The sequence below is a fragment of the Pelophylax lessonae genome (genome assembly GCF_965119305.1).
Source record: "Pelophylax lessonae genome assembly, chromosome: 1".
NCBI lineage: Eukaryota > Metazoa > Chordata > Amphibia > Anura > Ranidae > Pelophylax > Pelophylax lessonae.
This window is the reverse complement of record NC_138768.1, coordinates 4,224,528-4,246,486: the sequence shown is the minus strand read 5'-3', so window position 1 is coordinate 4,246,486 and position 21,959 is coordinate 4,224,528. Positions and strand designations below refer to the sequence as shown.

The following is a 21,959-nucleotide window of genomic DNA, read 5'->3' as shown; positions in this document are numbered from 1 at the left end:
TGACCACACTACCAGAAGGCAAACATTCAGTGGGGGGTAGATGGGTGTATGCAATAAAAAGCAATGCAGATGGAACTGAAACGTACAAAGCCAGATTTGTGGCAAAAGGCTATAATCAAGTAAAGGGAACCGACTACATGGAAAATTTTTCTCCAACTGCGAATTTTACTTCATTACGCATTTTGATGCAAATGGCAGCACAATATGATTTAATCTTGCATCAAATGGATGTGAAGACAGCTTACTTGCATGCCCCAATTGATTGTGATATATATATAGACCAACCAGAAGGTTTTTAGATCAAAGATGACACAAATAAAAAGCTAGTTCTCAAAATAAAAAAGTCACTGTATGGTCTTAAGCAATCGGGAAGAAACTGGAACAAGATGCTACATGATTATCTATGTTCAAATGCATTTATACAAAATTCTGTAGACCATTGTGTTTATGTCAAACAGAACCGAGATGAACAAGCAATATTACTAATATGGGTGGATGATCTCATCATTGCTGCAAGCAATGAAAAACTACTCAATGATGTGAAGTCAACACTTGCGACAAAATTCAAAATGAAGGATCTCGGAAAACTGAACTATTTTTTGGGCATTGATTTTAGACAGACTAATGAAACGGTGAAGATGAATCAGAAGAGATACATTTTGAAAATGATAGAAAGATTTGGTATGTCAGATTGTAAACCGAGATCTACTCCTTGTGAACAAAAATTAGATTTCGACGACAAAAGTGAACTTGCAGATGTAAAAAGCTATCGGGAGATAGTAGGCAGTTTGATTTATGTGGCTACGTGTACAAGACCGGATTTGAGTTGGACTATAAGCAAACTGTCACAACACTTTTCACAACCAAGTGTACAACACATGATCACGGCCAAAAACGTACTGAGATATTTGAAAGGAACTGTCAATTTTGAACTATGCTACAGAAAATGTAAAGAGAAGTTAAAACTAGAGACGTATAGTGATGCCAGTTGGGCCTCAGACCAGATTGATAGGAGAAGCACAACAGGATATTGTTTTAGCCTGACTGAAAATGGACCTCTGATTTCTTGGAAATCAAAGAAACAACCAACAGTTGCACTATCTTCATGTGAAGCTGAATATATAGCATTAGCTGCAACCACACAGGAGAGTCTATATCTTGCACAACTGCTGAGAGAATTGGACAGTGAATGTCAGTTTGAGCCAGTGAAGATTTTTGAAGACAATCAGAGTGCGATAGATCTCGCAAAGAACCCAGTTTACCATCAAAGATGCAAACATATTGACATTAAATTCCATTTCCTTAGGTCTATTCTGAGTGAAGGCAAGATAGATCTTGAGTATTGTTCTACGGATAAAATGGTAGCTGATGTTATGACTAAACCAATAACAAAGTTTAAGCTTGATAGGTTTGTGAGTTATATTTTTGGAGTATAGAGAGTAAAATGATGTAACTGTACTAAACTATTTTTCATAAGCAGTATAAGAGCAAGTGGGACTGTTAAGATATATGACATTTTGTTTATATGCCCTTATACAGCTTATCCATTGATCTACAGTCATATGAATATGTTGTCAGTTTGTTAACCAGGAAGTATTTAAATAAAGTTGCATTCACTAAAAAAAAAAAAGAAAAAAAAGAGGCAGCAGAAACTGCAGTGTGTGTTCCTGAGAAAACTAAAGCACGGTGCCTGTGTGAGTCTGTCCTCCATCAAAGATCTGCTATAATCCGGTTATCCTATCTCTTAAGTAAAAAATGGCAACACCTCCCCCCCACAGTCACATCAGTCTCTGTACCAGAGGAGCTTACACTCTAATGTCCCCTCCCCCACAGTCACATCAGTCTCTGTACCAGAGGAGCTTACACTCTAATGTCCCCTCCCCCCACAGTCACATCAGTCTTTGTACCAGAGGAGCTTACACTCTAATGTCCCCTCCCCCACAGTCACAACAGTCTCTGTAACAGAGGAGCTTACACTCTAATGTCCCCTCCCCCACAGTCACATCAGTCTCTGTACCAGAGGAGCTTACACTCTAATGTCCCCTCCCCCACAGTCACATCAGTCTCTGTACCAGAGGAGCTTACACTCTAATGTCCCCTCCCCCACAGTCACATCAGTCTCTGTACCAGAGGAGCTTACACTCTAATGTCCCCTCCCCCACAGTCACATCAGTCTCTGTACCAGAGGAGCTTACACTCTAATGTCTTACCTGGGTCGCAGTGTGTTGTGGATGAAGCTGGGTCCCTTAGCACAGAATGTTGAAATGTATTATTGTTGTAGATTCTGTGTTCCCCATATAACCACATAATGTATGTCCCAATCCTGTGGTCAATGTGGTAACACTCCGGGATTGGATGTATCTGATGGTTACCTTAGATAAATATCACTGTCACATAATGTCTGAGATCCTCCCGGTGTCATGGCAAAGATTGTACGAGAGGTTCACCCACTTACCGTTATCTAGGAGCCCACAAACACCGACCACGGCAAACCAACCAGCTAACATGGGAACTACCAAAAATAGCATTCAGCCACTGAAAGGAGGAACCTAAGAAGTTAAGAAGTCTTCCTGTATACAGAGGCTATACGGCTTTTCCTCCGGACTCAGGGAGAGTCCCCCCTCTCATGAAGGCCTTTTGATCCTCTGAGCTCACTGAAAGCTATTCCTCCCATGGAATGCTGGGTCTTCTGGATGAAAAAGATGCCCACCCTCCCACCCCCTTTTTTTGATGGTATGTCACAGCTTTAGCGGCGGTTTTTGGACCTTACCAGCGTTAAAAATTGGTAATGGGCTATGCCCTTAAATGGAAGTTGGAGTTAGTCTGTCCGACACTTATGGTAAGGACACACCCCATTTGGAATTGATTGTTCCACGTGCTCCCAGTACAACTGTGAACGGCGCTGGTTTAAAGTGTTCACATGTTCTGTGTTGGAAATTAAATAAAGCTGTGGCCTTGCCCTTTCCAGCTCAATTGTTGTAAGTGCTGTGTTTTCTACTGGGCAGGGGGAGGGGAGTTTCATATTTTAGGTTGGTTTTCCTAGGCGTATGCGCCTCATCAGTCAATTCTATTGACCTAAAAGTCAACGACTTTGCATAATGTTCACGTAACCACTTAAGCCCCGGAAGATTTTACCCCCTTCCTGACCAGGGGGTATTTTGCGATTCGGCACTGCGACGGACAATTGCGCGGTCGTGCGACGCTGTACCTAAATGAATTTGACGTCCTTTTATTCCCACAAACAGAGCTTTCTTTTGGTGGTATTTGATCACCTGTGCGATTTTTTGATCACGCACTATAAACAAAAAAAGAGCGACAATTTTGCAAAAATAACAATATTTTTCACATATTTGTATATGAAATCCCCCCCCCCCCCAAAAAAAAATGTAAAAATCTAAATTTTTTAACATTTTAGGCCAATTTGTTTTATGCTACATATGTTTGGTAAAAAAAATCGCAAAAAGCGTATTTTGATTGGTTTGCGCACAAGTTATCGCGTTTACAAACTAAGGGAAAGATTTTTGTCATTTTTGTTGTTTTTTATTTAACGCGTAATGGCTGCGATCTGCGATTTATTTTGCGGGAATGCGACATTGCGGCGGACAGATCGGACCCTTGACTGACATTTTTGACACTTTTGGGGGTACCAGTGACATTACTACAGTAATCAGTGCTATACATATGCAGTGTTACTGTAAAAATGAAACTGGCAGTGAAGGAGTTAATTTTATTGGAGAGGGAGGGGTTAAGTGTGTCCCTAGGGGCGTGTTTCTAACTGTGATTGGCTGTGGCTACTATGTAAGAACAGAGATCAACTGTCCTACATAGTAGAACCGTGTGATCTCCATTCTTACACAGGGGAGAATGACAGGCGGCTTTGTTTACATTAGCCGCCTGCCTTTCTTCCGGTGTAACGGAAGATTGCGAGTGCCCGGCGGACATCGGGTCCGCCGGGCACACGCGCGGGGGGGGTCTGTGACCGAGCGGGAGCACGCCTCCGGCGCTGCGCACTCGCTCCCTAGAGCCTCACAGGCTAGCGACGTAGACCTACGTCGCTTTGCCTGTGAGGGGCTGACCGCCGCCGTAAATAGTCGTGCGGCGGTCGGCAAGCGGTTAATGGACCTCTCTATTATTGGATGTTGTAAGTGCAATTTATTATCTTCATCAATAAAACGTTACTAACTACTACACTATGTTAGCGCTCTTCTTCTTCTCTTGGAGATATCTTGGAGTCTTATGAGCTTTTCTGAGTGGTTCCTGGCTGCATGGTTTTGAGGGAGACCCAATTCCCTTGCGCTTGAGGTGACCACCTATAATATAATGGTCTACTGGTTCTGCTAAGCAGATTTATTACTCACTTAGGGTGTGAAGTGGACTGATTTGTAGTCACCTTGCCTGGCATGTTTTTTCTTAGTGGCGTATTCCCTTTATTCACGTGGACCATCTGCCTGGGACTTGCTTCTTATATATATTACTAGATGGACTTATTTTTATGTTTCAGTGCTGTTTTTTATTATTTGTTTTTAGCGCTGCACTGACTTTTATCTACGATTTGGAGCGTGATTTGGAGTTCTTACTCTTAGTAATGAGAGGAGTTGGATTATGCATTAACAGAGGTGGCAGCCTTAATGTATGGAATAAACAGTGGGCCACATTGTGACAGTGTTCACCGTCACTGGGAGTGAGGGACAGAGACTTGGGGGACACTGAGAGAATGGTTTGGATGGCTTCAGATGGGAGAGTAATATTTGTCAGCGATATCTCCCAGGAAATATATGAAGATGAACGGATTGACTTTTCAAATTGCTAGAATATTGCAGGAGTGTCTCATAGACCCTTGCTAGATAGTGAGATGGGGTGGGGTTTGTTATTGGTAAGTGTCTGTATTCCATTGTTCTATTGTTCTGTCTGCTTTAAAGCGGAGTTCCGGACAGAAAATCATGCCTTTACATTTTATGGGATCCGCTTCCTTATCCTTCCATGAGCCAGAATTGGATATTCCCGGGTTTTTTTTTTTTTTTTTAACTTACATAGTTACATAGTTACATAGTAGGTGAGGTTGAATAAAGACAATAGTCCATCCAGTTCAACCTGTGTAGGTGTGTGTGGCTGTACTCATCTCACATACCCCTGAATGTTCTGATCCTTGAGATGTAAGTCTAAGAGTCTTGAAAGCCACCATACTACCCGCAGAAACCACCTCTTGTGGTAGAGAATTCCACAATCTTGTAGCCCTAACAGTAAAGAACCCCCCACGTTGCCTGTGGTTAAAACGCTTCTCCTCTAATCGCATTGTATGCCCTCGAGTCCTCATGCAATCCCTTCGAATGAACAGCTTTTTTTCTAAGCTGGGATCCCCATTAAGATATTTATAAATTGCTATCATGTCCCCCCTCAGACGTCTCTTCTCCAGGGAGAATAAATCAAGCGATTGTAGACGCTCTTCATAGTCAAGGTCCTCCAATCCCCTAATTAGTTTAGTTGCCCTTCTCTGGACTCTCTCCAGCTCCAACACATCCCTCCTGAGGACTGGCGACCAGAACTGGACAGAATACTCCAGATGCGGTCGGACCAGAGTTTTATAAAGTGGAAGGATTATAGTCTTATCTCTGGAATACATCCCTTTCTTTATGCATGCTAATATTCTGCTGGCTTTGGCAGCTGCCGCTTGACATTGCATGCTGTTGCCTAATCTATCATCAACCAAGACTCCCAGATCCTTCTCCATTTTTGATTCCCCCAAGGGTTCCCCTCCTAACGTGTATTGTGTTTTTATGTTTTTAGTCCCCAAGTGCAAAACCTTACACTTCTCCACATTAAACCTCATTTGCCATGTCGTTGCCCACTCTGTAATTTTGTCCAGGTCATTCTGTAGGATATCTGCTTCATGCTGTGAAGTTATTGCCCTGCCCAATTTTGTGTCATCTGCAAAAACTGATAACGCACTACTGATCCCGTCCTCAATGCTGTTTATGAATAAATTGAACAAGGTTGGTCCCAGGACTGAGCCCTGGGGCACCCCGCTTACAACCTCAGACCAGTCTGAGTATGCGCTGTTTATTACCACCCTTTGGACACGCCCTTTAAGCCAATTCCGTATCCAAGAGCAAACCCTGCTTTCGATACCTGCAGACCTTATTTTATAAATTAAGCGCTTGTGGGGAACTGTATCAAACGCCTTAGCGAAATCCAAGTACACCACATCCACTGGTCTCCCCCTATCTAGCTCACAGCTCACCTCCTCGTAGAATGCTAAGAGATTGGTTTGACAAGAACGCCCATTTGTAAACCCGTGCTGATTACTGCTGATGATGTTGTTGTCTTTAGCAAACTCTACGATATAGTCCCTTATCATCCCCTCCAGAAGTTTACATACTATTGATGTCAAACTGACAGGCCTATAATTTCCCAGGATATGCCTCTGGCCCTTTTTGAATATCGGAATCACGTTAGCTTTCTTCCAATCCCCTGGTACATCTCCTGTCCTAATACTGTCAGCAAAGATCAGGAACAGTGGTCTGGATATAACCTTACTGAGTTCCTTGAGTACTCTCGGATGTACGCCATCCGGGCCTGGTGATTTGTTTGTGTTAAGTTTATCCAGCCTTTCCCTGATTTCCCCCTCTGTTAGCCATAGTGGCAAGTCCTGTGTATTAATACTAACCATACAGTCATGGTCAGTGTACCCCTCCGTTTCCTGTGTAAAGACTGACGAGAAAAAAGCATTCAGCACGGTTGCTTTTTCAGTGTCCTCTGTAACCATCCCCCCATCATCGCTAATTATGTGTGCAATATGCTCTGCCCTAGTTTTTTTGCTGTTGATATATTTAAAGAATTTCTTTGGGTTTTTTTTACTATCCTCCGCTATTTGTCTCTCAAAGTTGATTTTAGCCATCTTGATTTCGTGTTTACTTTTCTTATTTGCCTCCTTGTATTGCTCGAAAGCCAATACAGTGCCCTCTGATTTATATTTCTTGAAGGCCATTTTTTTTTCCCTAATACGTTTTTTAACGTTACGGTTTAGCCAGCCAGGTTTGGCTTTGTCTCTTCTAAATTTATTTCCCATAGGAATGCACTGCAAGATGCCTTTGCCTAATATGTTCCTAAAGCATTCCCATTTTTCCTCTGTGGTCAGGGATCCCAGGGTTTTGTCCCAGTTTACCCTTTCCATCATTGAGTACAATTTTGGAAAGTTTGCCCTTCTGAAGTTTAGGGTTCTTATGTTCCCCACTTGCCTTGTTATATTGTTATTTATACTAAATGTGATCATCCTGTGATCGCTAGAGCCCAGGTTGTCCTGGACTCCTACCTCCGAGATTATGTCTGGGTCATTAGTGATCAATAGATCCAGGACTGCATTTTCTCTAGTCGGAGAATCCACCAACTGTGACATGTAATTATCCAGTAAGGTTTCTGTGAATAGACGGGCCTTCTGTGAGTGTGCAGTCCCCTCTTCCCAGTCAATGTCAGGATAATTGAAGTCCCCCAATATGATGACTGATCCCAATTTTGCCACTTTACTCATTAGTGCTAAGGATTCCAGCTCTACCTCCTCCCCTTGGTTAGGTGGCCTATAGCAAACCCCCACAATTACTTTCCCCTTTTCTCCTTCCCTATGGAGTTCAACCCACACAGATTCTAACTCCATGCTAATCCCATCCGTAATGTCACTCCTTTCTATCACCTTTATATTGTTCTTGACATAGAGACATACCCCTCCCCCTCTTTTTCCTACCCTGTCCTTCCGGTACACCGAATACCCTTGGATATTGGCCAGCCAGTCATGTGAGGGGTCGAACCAAGTCTCTGTTATTCCCACAAGGTCTATGTCCTCCTCATGTACTAACATTTCCAACTCATCCATTTTATTAGCTAGGCTCCTGGCATTAGCATATACCCCTCTTAGTTTTACGGAAGTTGAGCGCAATTGGTGGTTATGTTTATTCCTGTTTGGTCTGAGGTTTTCCTGCACAGACCTATCGATTGGCGTTGTGGACCTACTGTCGCTGCTGACCCTACAACTGCCCTTATACCTTTTTACAGAGTATAATATACTCACCATTACATCCACTTCCTTCTTCCTCGGCTGCAGCCCGCGCCGTCACTTCCTGGGAGCTCTTACTCGTCGTTCCAGGATGCAATTGGCAGTGACGTAGGCAGCCGGCCGCTCCTCTCATCACGTTATTTCCAAACAGGAAATAACGCGATGATAGGCATCCCTATACTATGCCGATCGCATAGTACTGGGCATGCGCGAGATTTTGCGCTGGATTCACCGGCCTCCGCCCGCAACAACCAGGAAGCAGGGCACACATTTCCCCACAGCGGACTCGGCGAACCAGCACAAAGATGGCGGCGCTCTGCAGAAATTTTAAAAAGTAAGATTTTATGCTTGCAAAAATATTATTCCATTGTATAAAACAGGATTAGCGGATATATAGAGGTCGGAGGGTCACTGTTTGGGGGACATAAAAAAAAAAAAGAAAAAAGGTTCTGTGGCCGGAACTCCGCTTTAAGATAAACTTATTATGGGATGTATATGTGTATTGGCTGCTGAGGGGGAGGGGGGATTGTCCCACAGTGTATATCTCTTTGTGCACATGTTTGAATAAACAGTTTGAGTTTCTGCTTACCCTCAATCTAGAGTCCTGTCTCTTCTTTGGGGAATCTGCTACAAGGGATTGCTATGTTCTTGATACTCCCTTGAATACTCATTAAGTTCTTGTAAGATCTTGTTCCTGTTCCTGCTTCACTCTCTGTGGAAAGAGAGGTTCGCCCTCTGAAACCTGGAGCCTTGTCGTAGGTCCAGGGTGGATACAGTAGGAGACGGCGAGACCCCAACCAAGCGGTTCGTGGGGGTCTGCGGTGGTTACGGTGTCTGGTGGAGTGCTTGGAGCCCTCGGGAAGCACTAGTAGCATCCGTCAACGGAGGTACCCAGTCGGGGTGCCAGTTGATCCGTTACACACATCCTAATTGGGAGTGTAGAAACTAGATTGGAAATATCGACTTTATAGGCACATAAGTAAAAAGTATCAAAGTTTATTAATACATAAAAATTACATATCATTTAAAAAGAGGACAAAACATCAAAAAATTATTTGGACATAGAAAATATAACAAAACCATAAACCCCAATAGCAGTGCTGGTCATAGGGCTGGATCCCCTAAGGGGATAATGACAAAGTTACCAAGAGCCTCTCGGGGGATGTCGGCATGGCCGCCGTGCTATATGGTGGTGATAGGAGTATCAGCTCGACATGTTTCACGAAGCCGCTTCTTCAGGAGCATAACTCATCACTGAACAATATAAGAGCTGGTAAGTAGAGATGGTCGGTGCACGCAGTGTGGATCCTGCCTGGAAAACAATGTAGCCAGCGAACGCTAATAGATAGGCCTATAAATTTAGGTTTAAAATATAAAGGGCCATGGCGGTGGCCTCCCCATAGGCTCTTATGGATCCAATACTACTCCATACTAAGTCCTCTCTGGGAACACTGTGATCATTGCTGGAGACATTTGGGGTGATTTTTGCTACCAAGAAGTTTTCAGCAAACAACAAGTATTTTTGATATCTTCGAGACTCTCTGGAATAATTTTCCTCTCGTGGACCCCTTTATATAGGTCCATGTGTGATTCATCTGGTGTAAAAAAAATTTTTTTTTTATATAAAATAAATAATAATAAGCATAAAAAAAAAGTTTAAAGCGCCCCCATGTTCCTCTGTGCTTATGCACAAATGCGAACAGATACACTACATTTTAAAGCATGACATGTTAGGTATCTAAATCATCTTTTAGATTTTACAAAAAAAATAGGTAATATTTTGTGATTGTGTGCAAAAAAAAAATCATAAAATGTAATTTCTCCAAAAATGTATTTTTTACAAAAAAATTGCATTTGAAAAACCGCTGTGCAAATACCTTGTGACATAAAAAAATTGTGACATAAAAAAAATTGTAACACCCATTATTTTATTCTCTAGGGCCTCTGGTTAAAAAAAAAAAAAAAAAAATATATATATATATATATATATATATATATATATAATGTTTATAATGTTTGGGGGTGGGGGGTCTAAGTAATTTTCTAGCAAAAAAAAGTAGATTTTAACATGTAGGAGAGAAGTATCAGAACTGGCCCAGTTGGGCAGTGGCTAAACAATGGCTTAAATTGTGAAAGCATGGGCCATTACAGGTCCTCTTTATGGAGACATCTGGGGACCCCAAATCTCTCCTCTGGCCTCCAATGCAGCCAGTCAGACACAGATCAGTCTGATTAGCTGCTTTCCTGGCCGCTAATGGCCAGGTAAACAGAAATTTGAATATTATCTTTTATACCAACACAGGGTGATACTGTGGGTGTATAGAAATTAGAAACACGCGGGGGCGTGGCTTGGCACGCACATTGGATCAACCAGCACCCCAACCTGGTACCTCTTATTGACGGATGCACCTAGTGCTTCCCGAGGGCTCCAAGCACTCCACCATAACCACCTCAGACCCCACAAACTGCCGCAGCTTGGTTGGGGTCTCCCTGTCTCCTACCCACCCTGGACCTACGACAAGGCTCCAGGTTCCCGTGGGTGACCCTCTTTTTCCCCAGAGAGTGAAGCAGGAACAAGCTCTTACACAACCTCTTACAAGAGCTTAGTGATTATCTAAGGGAGTATGAAGAGCATAGCAATCCCTTGTAGCCGCTTCCCCCAATGAGAGACAGGACTCTAGATTGAGGGTGAAGTAGAACTCAAACTTTAATGGTACAGCTGCTCTTTTATACCGTTTTCCCCCACAAGGTTACCACCCAGGTGGACCTTGTTGGGAAAAGGACATGACATTCACAATCCAATAGAAACAGGGTTTTATACTTAGTAATTCCAATACAGTGTACACAATACCTCCCCTCTGGCTCATTACATTATCATATGCAGATGAAAGTGTATACAGGAACAGAACAATGGGAGGTCATTAACATTTAACAATGGGATAGGCACAATCCACATTCCATTTCAATACACAAACAATAGGGAAGTCTGCCAATGACAGTCTGTGTGTCTCTCTCACAGACAAAAACACAGAATGCACATTATCTAGGAGTCAGACTTCATGGCAATGGTCTAAAATAGTCAAGTAAAGTAGGATTAAATCTCCATATTTCTATATGAAGATACCACTGACAAATATGACTGTCCCATCTGAAGCAATTCAAACCATTAATTATCTGTCTTTCACTCCCATTGACGGTGAACACCGTCACAGTAATGTACAGGGGTCAGGAGTGTGTAATGTATAGAGTACAGGAGTCAGGAGTGTGTAATGTACAGAATACAGAAGTCAGGAGTGTGTAATGTACAGAGTACAGGGGTCAGGAGTGTGTAATGTACAGAGTACAGGGGTCAGGAGCGTGTAATGTACAGAGTACAGGGGTTAGGAGCGTGAAATGTACAGAATACAGGGGACAGTAGCGTGTAATGTACAAAGTACAGGGGTCAGGAGCATGTAATGTACAGAGTACAGGGGACAGGAGTAAGTAATGTACAGAGTACAGGGATCAGGAGTGTGTAATGTACAGAGTACAGTGATCAGGAGTGTGTAATGCACAGAGTACAGGGATCAGGAGTGTGTAATGTACAGAGTACAGGGGTCAGGAGTGTGCAATGTACAGAGTACCGGGGTCAGGAGTGTGTCATGTATAGAGTGCAGGGTTGAGGAGTGTGTAATTTACAGGGGTCAGAAGTGTGTAATGTACAGGGGTCAGGAGTGTAAAATGCACAGAGTACAGGGTACAGGAGTGTGTAACATACAGAGTACAGGGGACAGGAGTGTGTAACGTACAGAGTACAGGAGACAGGAGTGTGTAACGTACAGAGTACAGGATACAGGAGTGTGTAACATACAGAGTACAGGATACAGGAGTGTGTAACGTACAGAGTACAGGGGACAGGAGTGTGTAACGTACAGAGTACAGGAGACAGGAGTGTGTAACGTACAGAGTACAGGGGTCAGGAGTGTGTAATGTACAGAGTACAGGAGTGTATAATGTACAGAGTACAGGGGTCAGGAGTGTGTAATGTATAGAGTGCAGGGGTCAGGAGTGTGTAATTTACAGGGGACAGGAGTGTGTAATGTACAGAGTACAGAGGTCAGGAGAGTGTAATGTATAGAGTACAGGAGTCAGGAGAGTGTAATGCACATAGTACAGGGGTCAGGAGTGTGTAATATACAGAGTACAGGAGTCAGGATTGTGTAATGTACAGAGTACAAGGGTCAGGAGTGTGTAATATACAGAGTACAGGTGTCAGGATTGTGTAATGTACAGAGTGCAGGAGTGTGTAATGTACAGAGTTCAGGGGTCAGGAGCGTGTAATGTACAGAGTGAAAGGGTCAGGAGAGTGTAATGTACAGAGTACAGGGGTCAGGAGTGTGTAATGTACAAAGTACAGTGGTCAGGAGTGTGTAATGTACAGAGAAAAGGGGTCAGGAGTGTGTAATGTACAGAGTAAAGGGGTCAGGAGTGTGTAATGTACAGAGTATAGAGGTCAGGAGTGTGTAATGTACAGAGTGCAGGGGTCAGGAGTGTGTAATGTACAGAGTGCAGGAGTCAGGAGTGTGTAATGTACAGAGTGCAGGAGTCAGGAGTGTGTAATGTACAGAGTGCAGGGGTCAGGAGTGTGTAATGTACAGAGTACAGGGGTCAGGAGTGTGTAATGTACAGAGTACAGGGGACAGGAGTATGTAATGTACAGCGTAAAAGGGTCTGGAGTGTGTAATGTACAGAGTACAGGAGTCAGGAGTGTATAACGTAAAGAGTACAGGGGTCAGGAGTGTGTAACGTACAGAGTACAGGGGACAGGAGTGTGTAACGTACAGAGTACAGGAGTCAGGAGTGTGTAACGTACAGAGTACAGGGTACAGGAGTGTGTAACATACAGAGTACAGGGGACAGGAGTGTGTTACGTACAGAGTACAGGAGACAGGAGTGTGTTACGTACAGAGTACAGGGGTCAGGAGTGTGTAACGTACAGAGTACAGGGGACAGGAGTGTGCCATGTACAGTGTACAGGGGTCAGAAGTGTGTAATGTACAGAGTACAGGGGTCAGGAGTGTGTAATGTACAGGGGTCAGGAGTGTGTAATGTACAGAGTACAGGGGTCAGGAGTGTGTAATGTACAGGGGTCAGGAGTGTGTAATGTACAGAGTACAGGGGTCAGGAGTGTGTAATGTACAGGGGTCAGGAGTGTGTAATGTACAGAGTACAGGGGTCAGGTGTGCATAATGCAGAATGAGCAGTGGGCAGAAGCACCCTCCGTACAGACCTCTCCCAGTCAAACCCCCCAGTGCAAACCACCCTCTCAGTACAGCTCCCATCTCTAATACAGACCAACCTTCTGTACAGACCCCCTCCCTCTTCACAAGTACAGACCACCCTTCATACAGACCCCTCCTTCTCCACAAATACAGACCACCCTTCATACAGACCCCCTCCCTCTCCACAAGTACAGACCACCCTTCAGTACAGACCCCTCCCTCTCCACAAGTACAGACCACCCTTCAGTACAGACCCTCTCCCTCTCCACAAGTACAGACCACCCTTCATACAGACCCCCTCCCTCTCCACAAGTACAGACCATCCTTCATACAGACCCCCTCCCTCTCCACAAGTACAGACCACCCTTCATACAGACCCCCTCCCTCTCCACAAGTACAGACCACCCTTCATAAAGACCCCCTCCCTCTCCACAAGTACAGACCACCCTTCATACAGACCCCCTCTCTCTCCACAAGTACAGACCACCCTTCATACAGACCCTCTCCCTCTCCACAAGTACAGACCACCCTTCATACAGACCCCCTCCCTCTCCACAAGTACAGACCACCCTTCATACAGACCCCCTCCCTCTCCACAAGTACAGACCACCCTTCATAAAGACCCCCTCCTTCTCCACAAGTACAGACCACCCTTCATACAGACCCCCTCTCTCTCCACAAGTACAGACCACCCTTCATACAGACCCCCTCTCTCTCCACAAGTACAGACCACCCTTCCCCCCTTGAACTCACTCACCTGATGCAATGGGGGCCTCAGATGAAGTTGCAATAAGAAGACCTCCTTTACGCTGTGCCAGGTGACCGAAGAGGAGCCTTCCTGGCTTTTGCATATAAATGATCCTCAGCAGATCCTTCAAATGAAAATCCATTCACTAGTTTATTTACAGTATATGAAAATCATGCTGCAATATCCCTTTACGGGGGCAAAGTCTCTGACACAGGTGGAAACGTGGCACAGTCCTTTACAATCCCGGGACAGTTAGGAGACACTTAACTGAACACACCCCGCTACGGAAAAAGCAGCACCCCCAGATTTCTTCCAGAGGTGCACACTCCAATGGGCATGGGCACAATCGTTGGAATGCCTCATACATTCTCATGGCACCCCTCCCACTAGATGAAAACACCTCTTGCCCCCCTCCTTGTCCCAGCCCTGTTGGCTCTGAGGTAATACAGACAGTTCATATTATGTGATTAGATAACAATGCAACAAGTCTTTATTGAACTGTATGACTGTTATAAATTATTGGACTTTGTACATTAATTTCTATCCTAGTAAATAAGCCTGACGGAGTTTAACCTTTTCATTTTACATAATTTTATCTGAAAAAGTTCTGAAATGTTCCACCTGTCTGATCATTTAAATTTTTTACATATTTTTCTGAGTACGGGTCTCAGCCTCAACACATGTAAAAGAAATAAAAACAAGTTAAATCCCATTTAAAATGACTCACAGTTACAATTACCAGTACCGGCTATTAAAAAAATGTAAGAAAAAAACAGCGTAGGGTTCCTCCCCTCCCCCAGGCCATACCAGACCCTACGTCCTGACACGGTGGCTTTACCAGGTGGTCCTGCCCCTCGTGACGTCACGGACTGATGCATACTGGGTCGGTGAAGTCACAAGAGGCAGGGCAGCCAGATGATGCCTCTGGTGTAACCCAGCCCATTCCCTGTATAAGAACTGTCAAACCTCAAACAGGCAGACCGTGGGAAGCGTTCAAAGAGAGAGGAGCTTTTCTTTATTGTACATCACGGGACACGGAGCCATATTCATTACATATGGGCTATACGCCACCTTCAGGTGAATGGACACTGGCAACCAATCAGACAGGGAGTCCCCTTATATAACCCCTCCTATACAGGAAGTACCTCTGTTTTTTGCGCCAGTGTCATAAAGGTGATGATCACGTTGGAGAGACTCTCCACATTTTTCATGTTTTTTCTAAAGAAGAAGAAAGAAGATTATGCTACATACCCCGATCAAAGATCTCTGAATCTAAGGGGTTAGCAATCAGGTCCATCCAAAAAGTCAAAGACTAAAAAGATGGTGCCAGAGCCTCGGGAAAGGAGAGAGGAGGTTTTACCTGTAATCTTGTCCTTTTTAGGCGCTGGACCCTGGGATCCAGACCCTTGGTAATACCAAACCCCAAAGGCACTCCGTGCAGAGTGCTCTACAGGTCTAAGGGATCAGCCCCTCAAAACAAGGGGACCCAGTCCTTGAAGGTCGGCAAGTGACAAAACTCACCCTGATTGGTGAACATTGGATTCTTGTTACAAGACAGAATCCTGCGGCAGGACTGGCAAGTCCACGTTAAAATATTTTTATGCACTGTTCCCTTTAAAGATAACAGATACCGAGTGCCATGTTAGTCCCTACAAGAGACAATAGGTGTATTACCTGTGTCAGAGCACAGCTGGTTTGTTTAAACAATTTTTGCTCTCCCTGTGCAAATCAGCATTGCAAATCACACCTTGTTTGTTTAAGCATAACGTATTTCACCCTGTGATGATCACCTGGAAGGTATCAGCTGTGACAAAGCGCGCTTGTTTGCTTATGCTCGGATGCTCCGGATCCATCAAACGCCTTCAGTAGCCTGTCTGTGGCGAAGGATCGTCTGCGTGTGCGCAAATTTTCACCATTTAAACACAGAGCAGGAGGGGCGTGTCATGGCGCGATTGGCGAGCACATGGACGCCACGTAGCAAGCCGCACATGCGCAGTACAACCACAAATGGCGCAATTCTCCAACGCGCAGGCCTCTGTCAGGGGCTGGAGGGACACAGAGCAGATGGGTGCGTGAGTCGACTCGCTGTGGGTGCGGGTTTACAGACACGGTCAGGTTCTGTATCTTTGGGATAATCAGTGCTGTGTGTGATAAGCTGTATAAGCTTGCCACAAGCCTTGAGTACACTAAAAGTTAATACCTCAAGTTTGTCTTGCCTAAGAGCAATGTCTTCCCGAAAAAGGGGTGTAGGGAGCACAGCTGGAAGGGGCACTGTGGTGCCACCATTAGGCCTTAAAGGTCCTAGCCGTGCTTCCTCTGTGTCTACTCCTCCTGAAGGGTGACTAGCCAATCTGAGCCATTATGGTTGTCAGGCATAGAAGCTACTCCTAGTGCTTCTGTCGCCACCTACGTCACTAAGGATGATTTGGTATTGGCCTTTGCCAGCCTTGAGGGTAAGATTGCTGACATGATTGCAGCATCGCAAAGAGGAAGGAAACGATATAGATCCCCCTCATCTGAGCCACCCCCCTGAATCAGTTCAGGATTGGTCTATTAGAATTCTCCACAGCACAAGAAACCATTAAATGGATTGAAGCTCAACCCTGACATGTGTGCATATCCAAAAACAAACATCCAAAACAGGAATGGATGTCTTAATAACCAGTATATATACAGTCAAGTCCATAAATATTTGGACAAGGACACAATTCGAATCTTTTTGGCTCTATACACCACCACAATGGATTTGAAATGAAATTAACAAGATGTGCTTTAACTGCAGACTTTCAGCTTTAATTTGAGGGTATTTACATCCAAATCAGGTGAACGGTGTAGGAATTACAACAGTTTGTATATGTGCCTCCCACTTTTTAAGGGACCAAAAGTAATGGGACAATTGGCTGCTCAGCTGTTCCATGGCCAGGTGTGTGTTATTCCCTCATTATCCCATTTACAAGGAGCAGATAAAAGGTCCAGAGTTAATTTCAAGAGTGCTATTTGCATTTGGAATCTGTTGCTGTCAACTCTCAATAAGAGATCCAAAGAGCTGTGACAGTTGGCCAGATCAAGAACACTCTCCAGGAGGTAGGTGTATGTGTGCCAGATCAAGATCACTCTCCAGGAGGTAGGTGTATGTGTGTCAGATCAAGAACACTCTCCAGGAGGTAGGTGTATGTGTGTCAGATCAGGATCACTCTCCAGGAGGTAGGTGTATGTGTGTCAGATCAAGAACACTCTCCTGGAGGTAGGTGTATGTGTGTCAGATCAGGAACACTCTCCAGGAGGTAGGTGTGTGTGTGTCAGATGAAGAACACTCTCCAGGAGGTAGGTGTGTATGTGTGTCAAAGTCAACAATCAAGAGAAGACTTCACCAGAGTGAATACAGAGGGTTCACCACAAGATGTAAACCATTGGTGAGACTCAAAAACAGGAAGGCCAGATTAGAGTTTGCCAAACAACATCTAAAAAAGCCTTCACAGTTCTGGAACATCCTATGGACAGATGAGACCAAGATCAACTTGTAGCAGAGTGATGGGAAGAGAAGAGTATGGAGAAGGAAAGGAACTGCTCATGATCCAAAGCATACCACCTCATCAGTGAAGCATGGTGGTGGAAGTGTCATGGCGTGGGCATGTATGGCTGCCAATAGAACTGGTTCTCTTGTATTTATTGATGATGTGACTGCTGACAGAAGCAGCAGGATGAATTCTGAAGTGTTTTGGGCAATTTTATCTGCTCATATTCAGCCAAATGCTTCAGAACTAATTGGACGGCGCTTCACAGTGCAGATGGACAATGACCCGAAGCATACTGCGAAAGCAACCAAAGAGATTTTTAAGGGAAAGAAGTGGAATGTTATGCAATGGCCAAGTCAATCACCTGACCTGAATCCGATTGAGCATGCATTTCACTTGCTGAAGACAAAACTGAAGGGAAAATGCCCCAAGAACAAGCAGGAACTGAAGACAGTTGCAGTAGAGGCCTGGCAGAGCATCACCAGGGATGAAACCCAGCGTCTGGTGATGTCTATGCATTCCAGACTTCAGGCTGTAATTGACTGCAAAGGATTTGCAACCAAGTATTAAAAAGTGAAAGTTTGATTTATGATTGTTAATCTGTCCCATTACTTTTGGTGCCTTAAAAAGTGGGAGGCACATATACAAACTGTTGTAATTCCTACACCTTTCACCTGATTTGGATGTAAATACCCTCAAATTAAAGCTGAAAGTCTGCAGTTAAAGCACATCTTGTTTGTTTCATTTCAAATCCATTGTGGTGGTGTATAGAGCCAAAACGATTAGAATTGTGTCCATGTCCCAATATTTATGGACCGACTGTATATATATAGGCTAGATGCGACTGATTCAGGGCCACATATGCGAGTTGATAAACCTTTAATTGCATATGGTTAAAAATACATAAAAGACAACCACATACTAGACATTTTAAAAAGAAAAACTCTCAAAGCCTGAAAGTCATAACCAAAAATGGCACCACCTAATCTGCTCTAGCATGCAGCTACTCTCATTAGGTCAGTAGAAAGCGAGGGAGGGGTGGATAGTGTGGAGGTATCCCCAGAGGGGTTTGTTCCCACGGAGACCCCATACCTTTTATTTAACAATCTTCAGCCTATTAGCCTTGAGAATGGCTGGCTGGAATTGATTTTCAAGATTTGTCCCCAATAGACTTCAGTGGTCTTTGGCTTTGCATTTGCAAAGTTTGGACAGCTGCCCTCTGAACAAAACCCAGGCATTGTCATGGAGAACGTTGTTGGGAATCCACCCATGTATTATCCGTGTTCTTCTGTGTACGGGTTTCCATGACTCTCAGCCTCGCCCTGTGTAGGAGTGAGAAACTCTACTTTCATTTCTCTCTCTCGTGCCGTCTGTTATGGCATCTGCTTATTCTAGGAAGGATCTGGAATGTTCCATCTGTCTGAGCATGTATACGAATCCTGCAATACTGGAATGTGGACACAGCTTCTGCCGGGACTGTATTGGTCGTGTGCTGGATACACATGACGGGTGTGGAGGTAATTCCTGTCCTGAATGTAGACAAGAGTTCCAGGAACAGCCTGTACTAATCCGAAACATAGCCCTGCGTAACATAGTGGAGGATTTCCTATCTACTCAGCCAGGTCAGGGTGAAACCGGGGTCTCCTGTACTCACTGTATTCACGCTTCTGTACCTGCTGTGAAATCCTGTCTGTTGTGTGAAGCTTCTCTGTGTGACAATCACCTGAGAGTCCACAGCAAGTCACCAGAACACGTCTTATGTGACCCCACCACTTCCCTGGAGAACCGGAAATGCTCCGTCCATAAGAAGATCCTGGAGTATTACTGCATTGAGGACTCCACCTGTATCTGTGTGTCCTGCAGGCTGGATGGAGAACATCGGGGACACCGGGTGGAGACTCTGGGTGAAGCCTCTGAGAAGAAAAAGATGAAACTGAGGAATGTTCTGCAGAAACTGATGACAGAGAAAGAGAAGATGGAGAAAAAAGTCCAGAGTCTGCAGGAACGCAGGAGGAAAGTACAAGGAAAAGCAGATGATAAAAAGGAGGAACTGTCCAGGAAGATCCATCACATTGAGGAGCTGTGGAACATGACGGATCCATTGACTGTCCTACAGGAATCAGACACAGGTGACTTGTGTGATAACGAGGATGGAGATGATGAAAAATTAGACACAGGGGACTTGTGTGATACTGAGGATGGAGATGATGAGGACCGAGAGAGACATGATAAACTCCTCCATGACGGAGGGGATCTGGATGTGGCGGGGATCTCACACACATTACACACAGGTTTATCTGATATCATGTCTGGGGTAAATGTAGAGAAATGTACGGGCACACATGTCTATCCACATTCTTCTACAAAGGTCAAAGGTCACATCAATGCTGAACCATCCAGGCCACACCAACCACCCACCCACAATGAACTAAGCTTGCACCGCCAGGCTGAAGGACCAAATATTGGGGTTGTACCACAAACTTTGGGGGTGTCGGGGGTTACAGACATATTACTGGATGTGAGGACAGCTGGTAATTATCTACACATATCACATGACAGGAAAACCGCATCTGGGACATTAGAAAGACAATTTCACCCAGAAACCCCAGAGAGATTTCAGAGTCCTCAGGTGATGAGCAGTCAGAGTTTCTCCTCGGGGCGTCATTACTGGGAAGTGGATGTCGGGGAGTCACTGTACTGGAAAGTCGGGATGTGTTACCCCAGTATAGACAGGAGAAGAGGAGATCAGTCAGGGATTGGGTATAATAAGAAGTCCTGGGGATTGGGGAGGTGGGATAATCAGTACTCAGTGATACATGACAATAATCCCACCCAATTACCTGGCAATATCGCCAGTAACAGAGTCAGGATAGATCTGGATTATGAGGCCGGGCGGATCTCCTTTTATGATCTGTGTGACCCGATCCGACCCCTCCACACCTTCACCACCACCTTCACCGAGCCCCTCCATGCAGCGTTACGTCTATGGAATGGTTATATAACAATATCTTAGGGGAAATCTGCCCGGACACTGATGACATCACAGGGTGGAGTATTTGCTCAGTAATGTCCAGTTGCAGACTCTGGGTGTGCACCCCCCAAAAAAAATGTCACCATTGTACACAGGGCGTGTCTAGTAAGTCCAGTCCTTCTGCCCTGTTGTCGGGATCCCCCCCCCCCCCCCGTCTCAGTACACAGCAGTTCAGCTCTGATTAATCATAGCTGCATTGTCGAATACACAGAGATGGCCCCCGGCAGCAGAAGCTATAACATGTGTTAGGGGGGATGGGTGCGCTGATAGTGTGTTGAAGCTGCTCCCGGTATTCAGTGCTTGGTGAATATGTGAAGTAAATGATAAATTGTGGGGTGCGCTAAACCAGACCTGGGAGAAGTAAGATACACGTAAAAACAGTATGAATGGAGTGCGGTGCGATCCACGCCTCGCTCTCGATACCGGAAGTGGTGCGACACGCTGTACCGGTACTGTTTTTACCTGTATCTTACTTCTACTAAATGTGAGTACCTCTCTTACTTGTACTAACTAAATAAAACCCTGTAAAACGGTATCACACTATGTGCCTTCTTATTACTTTGGTACCCCGGTCCCATTAATACGAGTGACACCCCTGTGGAACCCGGCATATCTACAGCCTACGGCTGAGACCCCTAACAGACCCCAGGCACTCCCCACCTAGGAACCCTCCTCTACAGACACCCAATTTCAGGACCCGCAGAGGATACCAGGAGCCATACATCGGATTCCCATTTATACCCCTGTGTGGGGTGGGTATCTCTGGCGAGTGCATTATTCACTAGAGGGGTCACGAAGTACCTCACTGCCCACCACGGGGACACTCATTGCACATTTAAGTTTGAAGATAGTCACCTGCTGCTAATAACGGACTTTTTCTATATTCCTTATTTATCGATATTTATATATTCACAGTGTCACTGGTTGCACTTTGGACTTTTTATTACCGTCTAACATTGTCACTAAATTTTAACTAATTAATTTATTTATTTGTCACCAACACTTGGGCATAGGCCACTTCATACACTAAGCACTTTATGGATACTTCTCATGGCCTTATTCTATCATTTTATTTAGACATCGTGTGATTATATTTGTTTTGAATAGCATGTTTTAAAGTATTTTTGTATTTAAATCTTTGAGCCAGAGGTGTTTACCCAATCACCGTATATATCTATTTATAATTTCTCACACTGCTTTAGGGTACATGTGGACACGTTACTCCATTTATGCACATTGTATCCTGGTGACACTATATGATCACATTGATTTTTTCTACACTACACCAACTTTTTTCCAGTGATTTCTTCCACCCTGAACCATAGTGTATCACATTTATTTTGTATTATACACTGTTTAT

General features: G+C 44.4%; 1 protein-coding gene across 1 annotated transcript in view; it reads left to right on the top strand.

Moving 5' to 3' along the window:
• Positions 1–21,959, top strand: part of LOC309551015 (uncharacterized protein) — a gene marked incomplete at both ends in the record, with an annotated part of 209,781 nt that overhangs the window by 103,038 nt on the left and 84,784 nt on the right. The window contains 3 exon segments of the mRNA XM_082251433.1: positions 18,906–19,697; positions 19,746–19,882; positions 20,015–20,561. Coding sequence (XP_082107559.1) covers positions 18,906–19,697; positions 19,746–19,882; positions 20,015–20,561 — 1,476 coding nt within the window.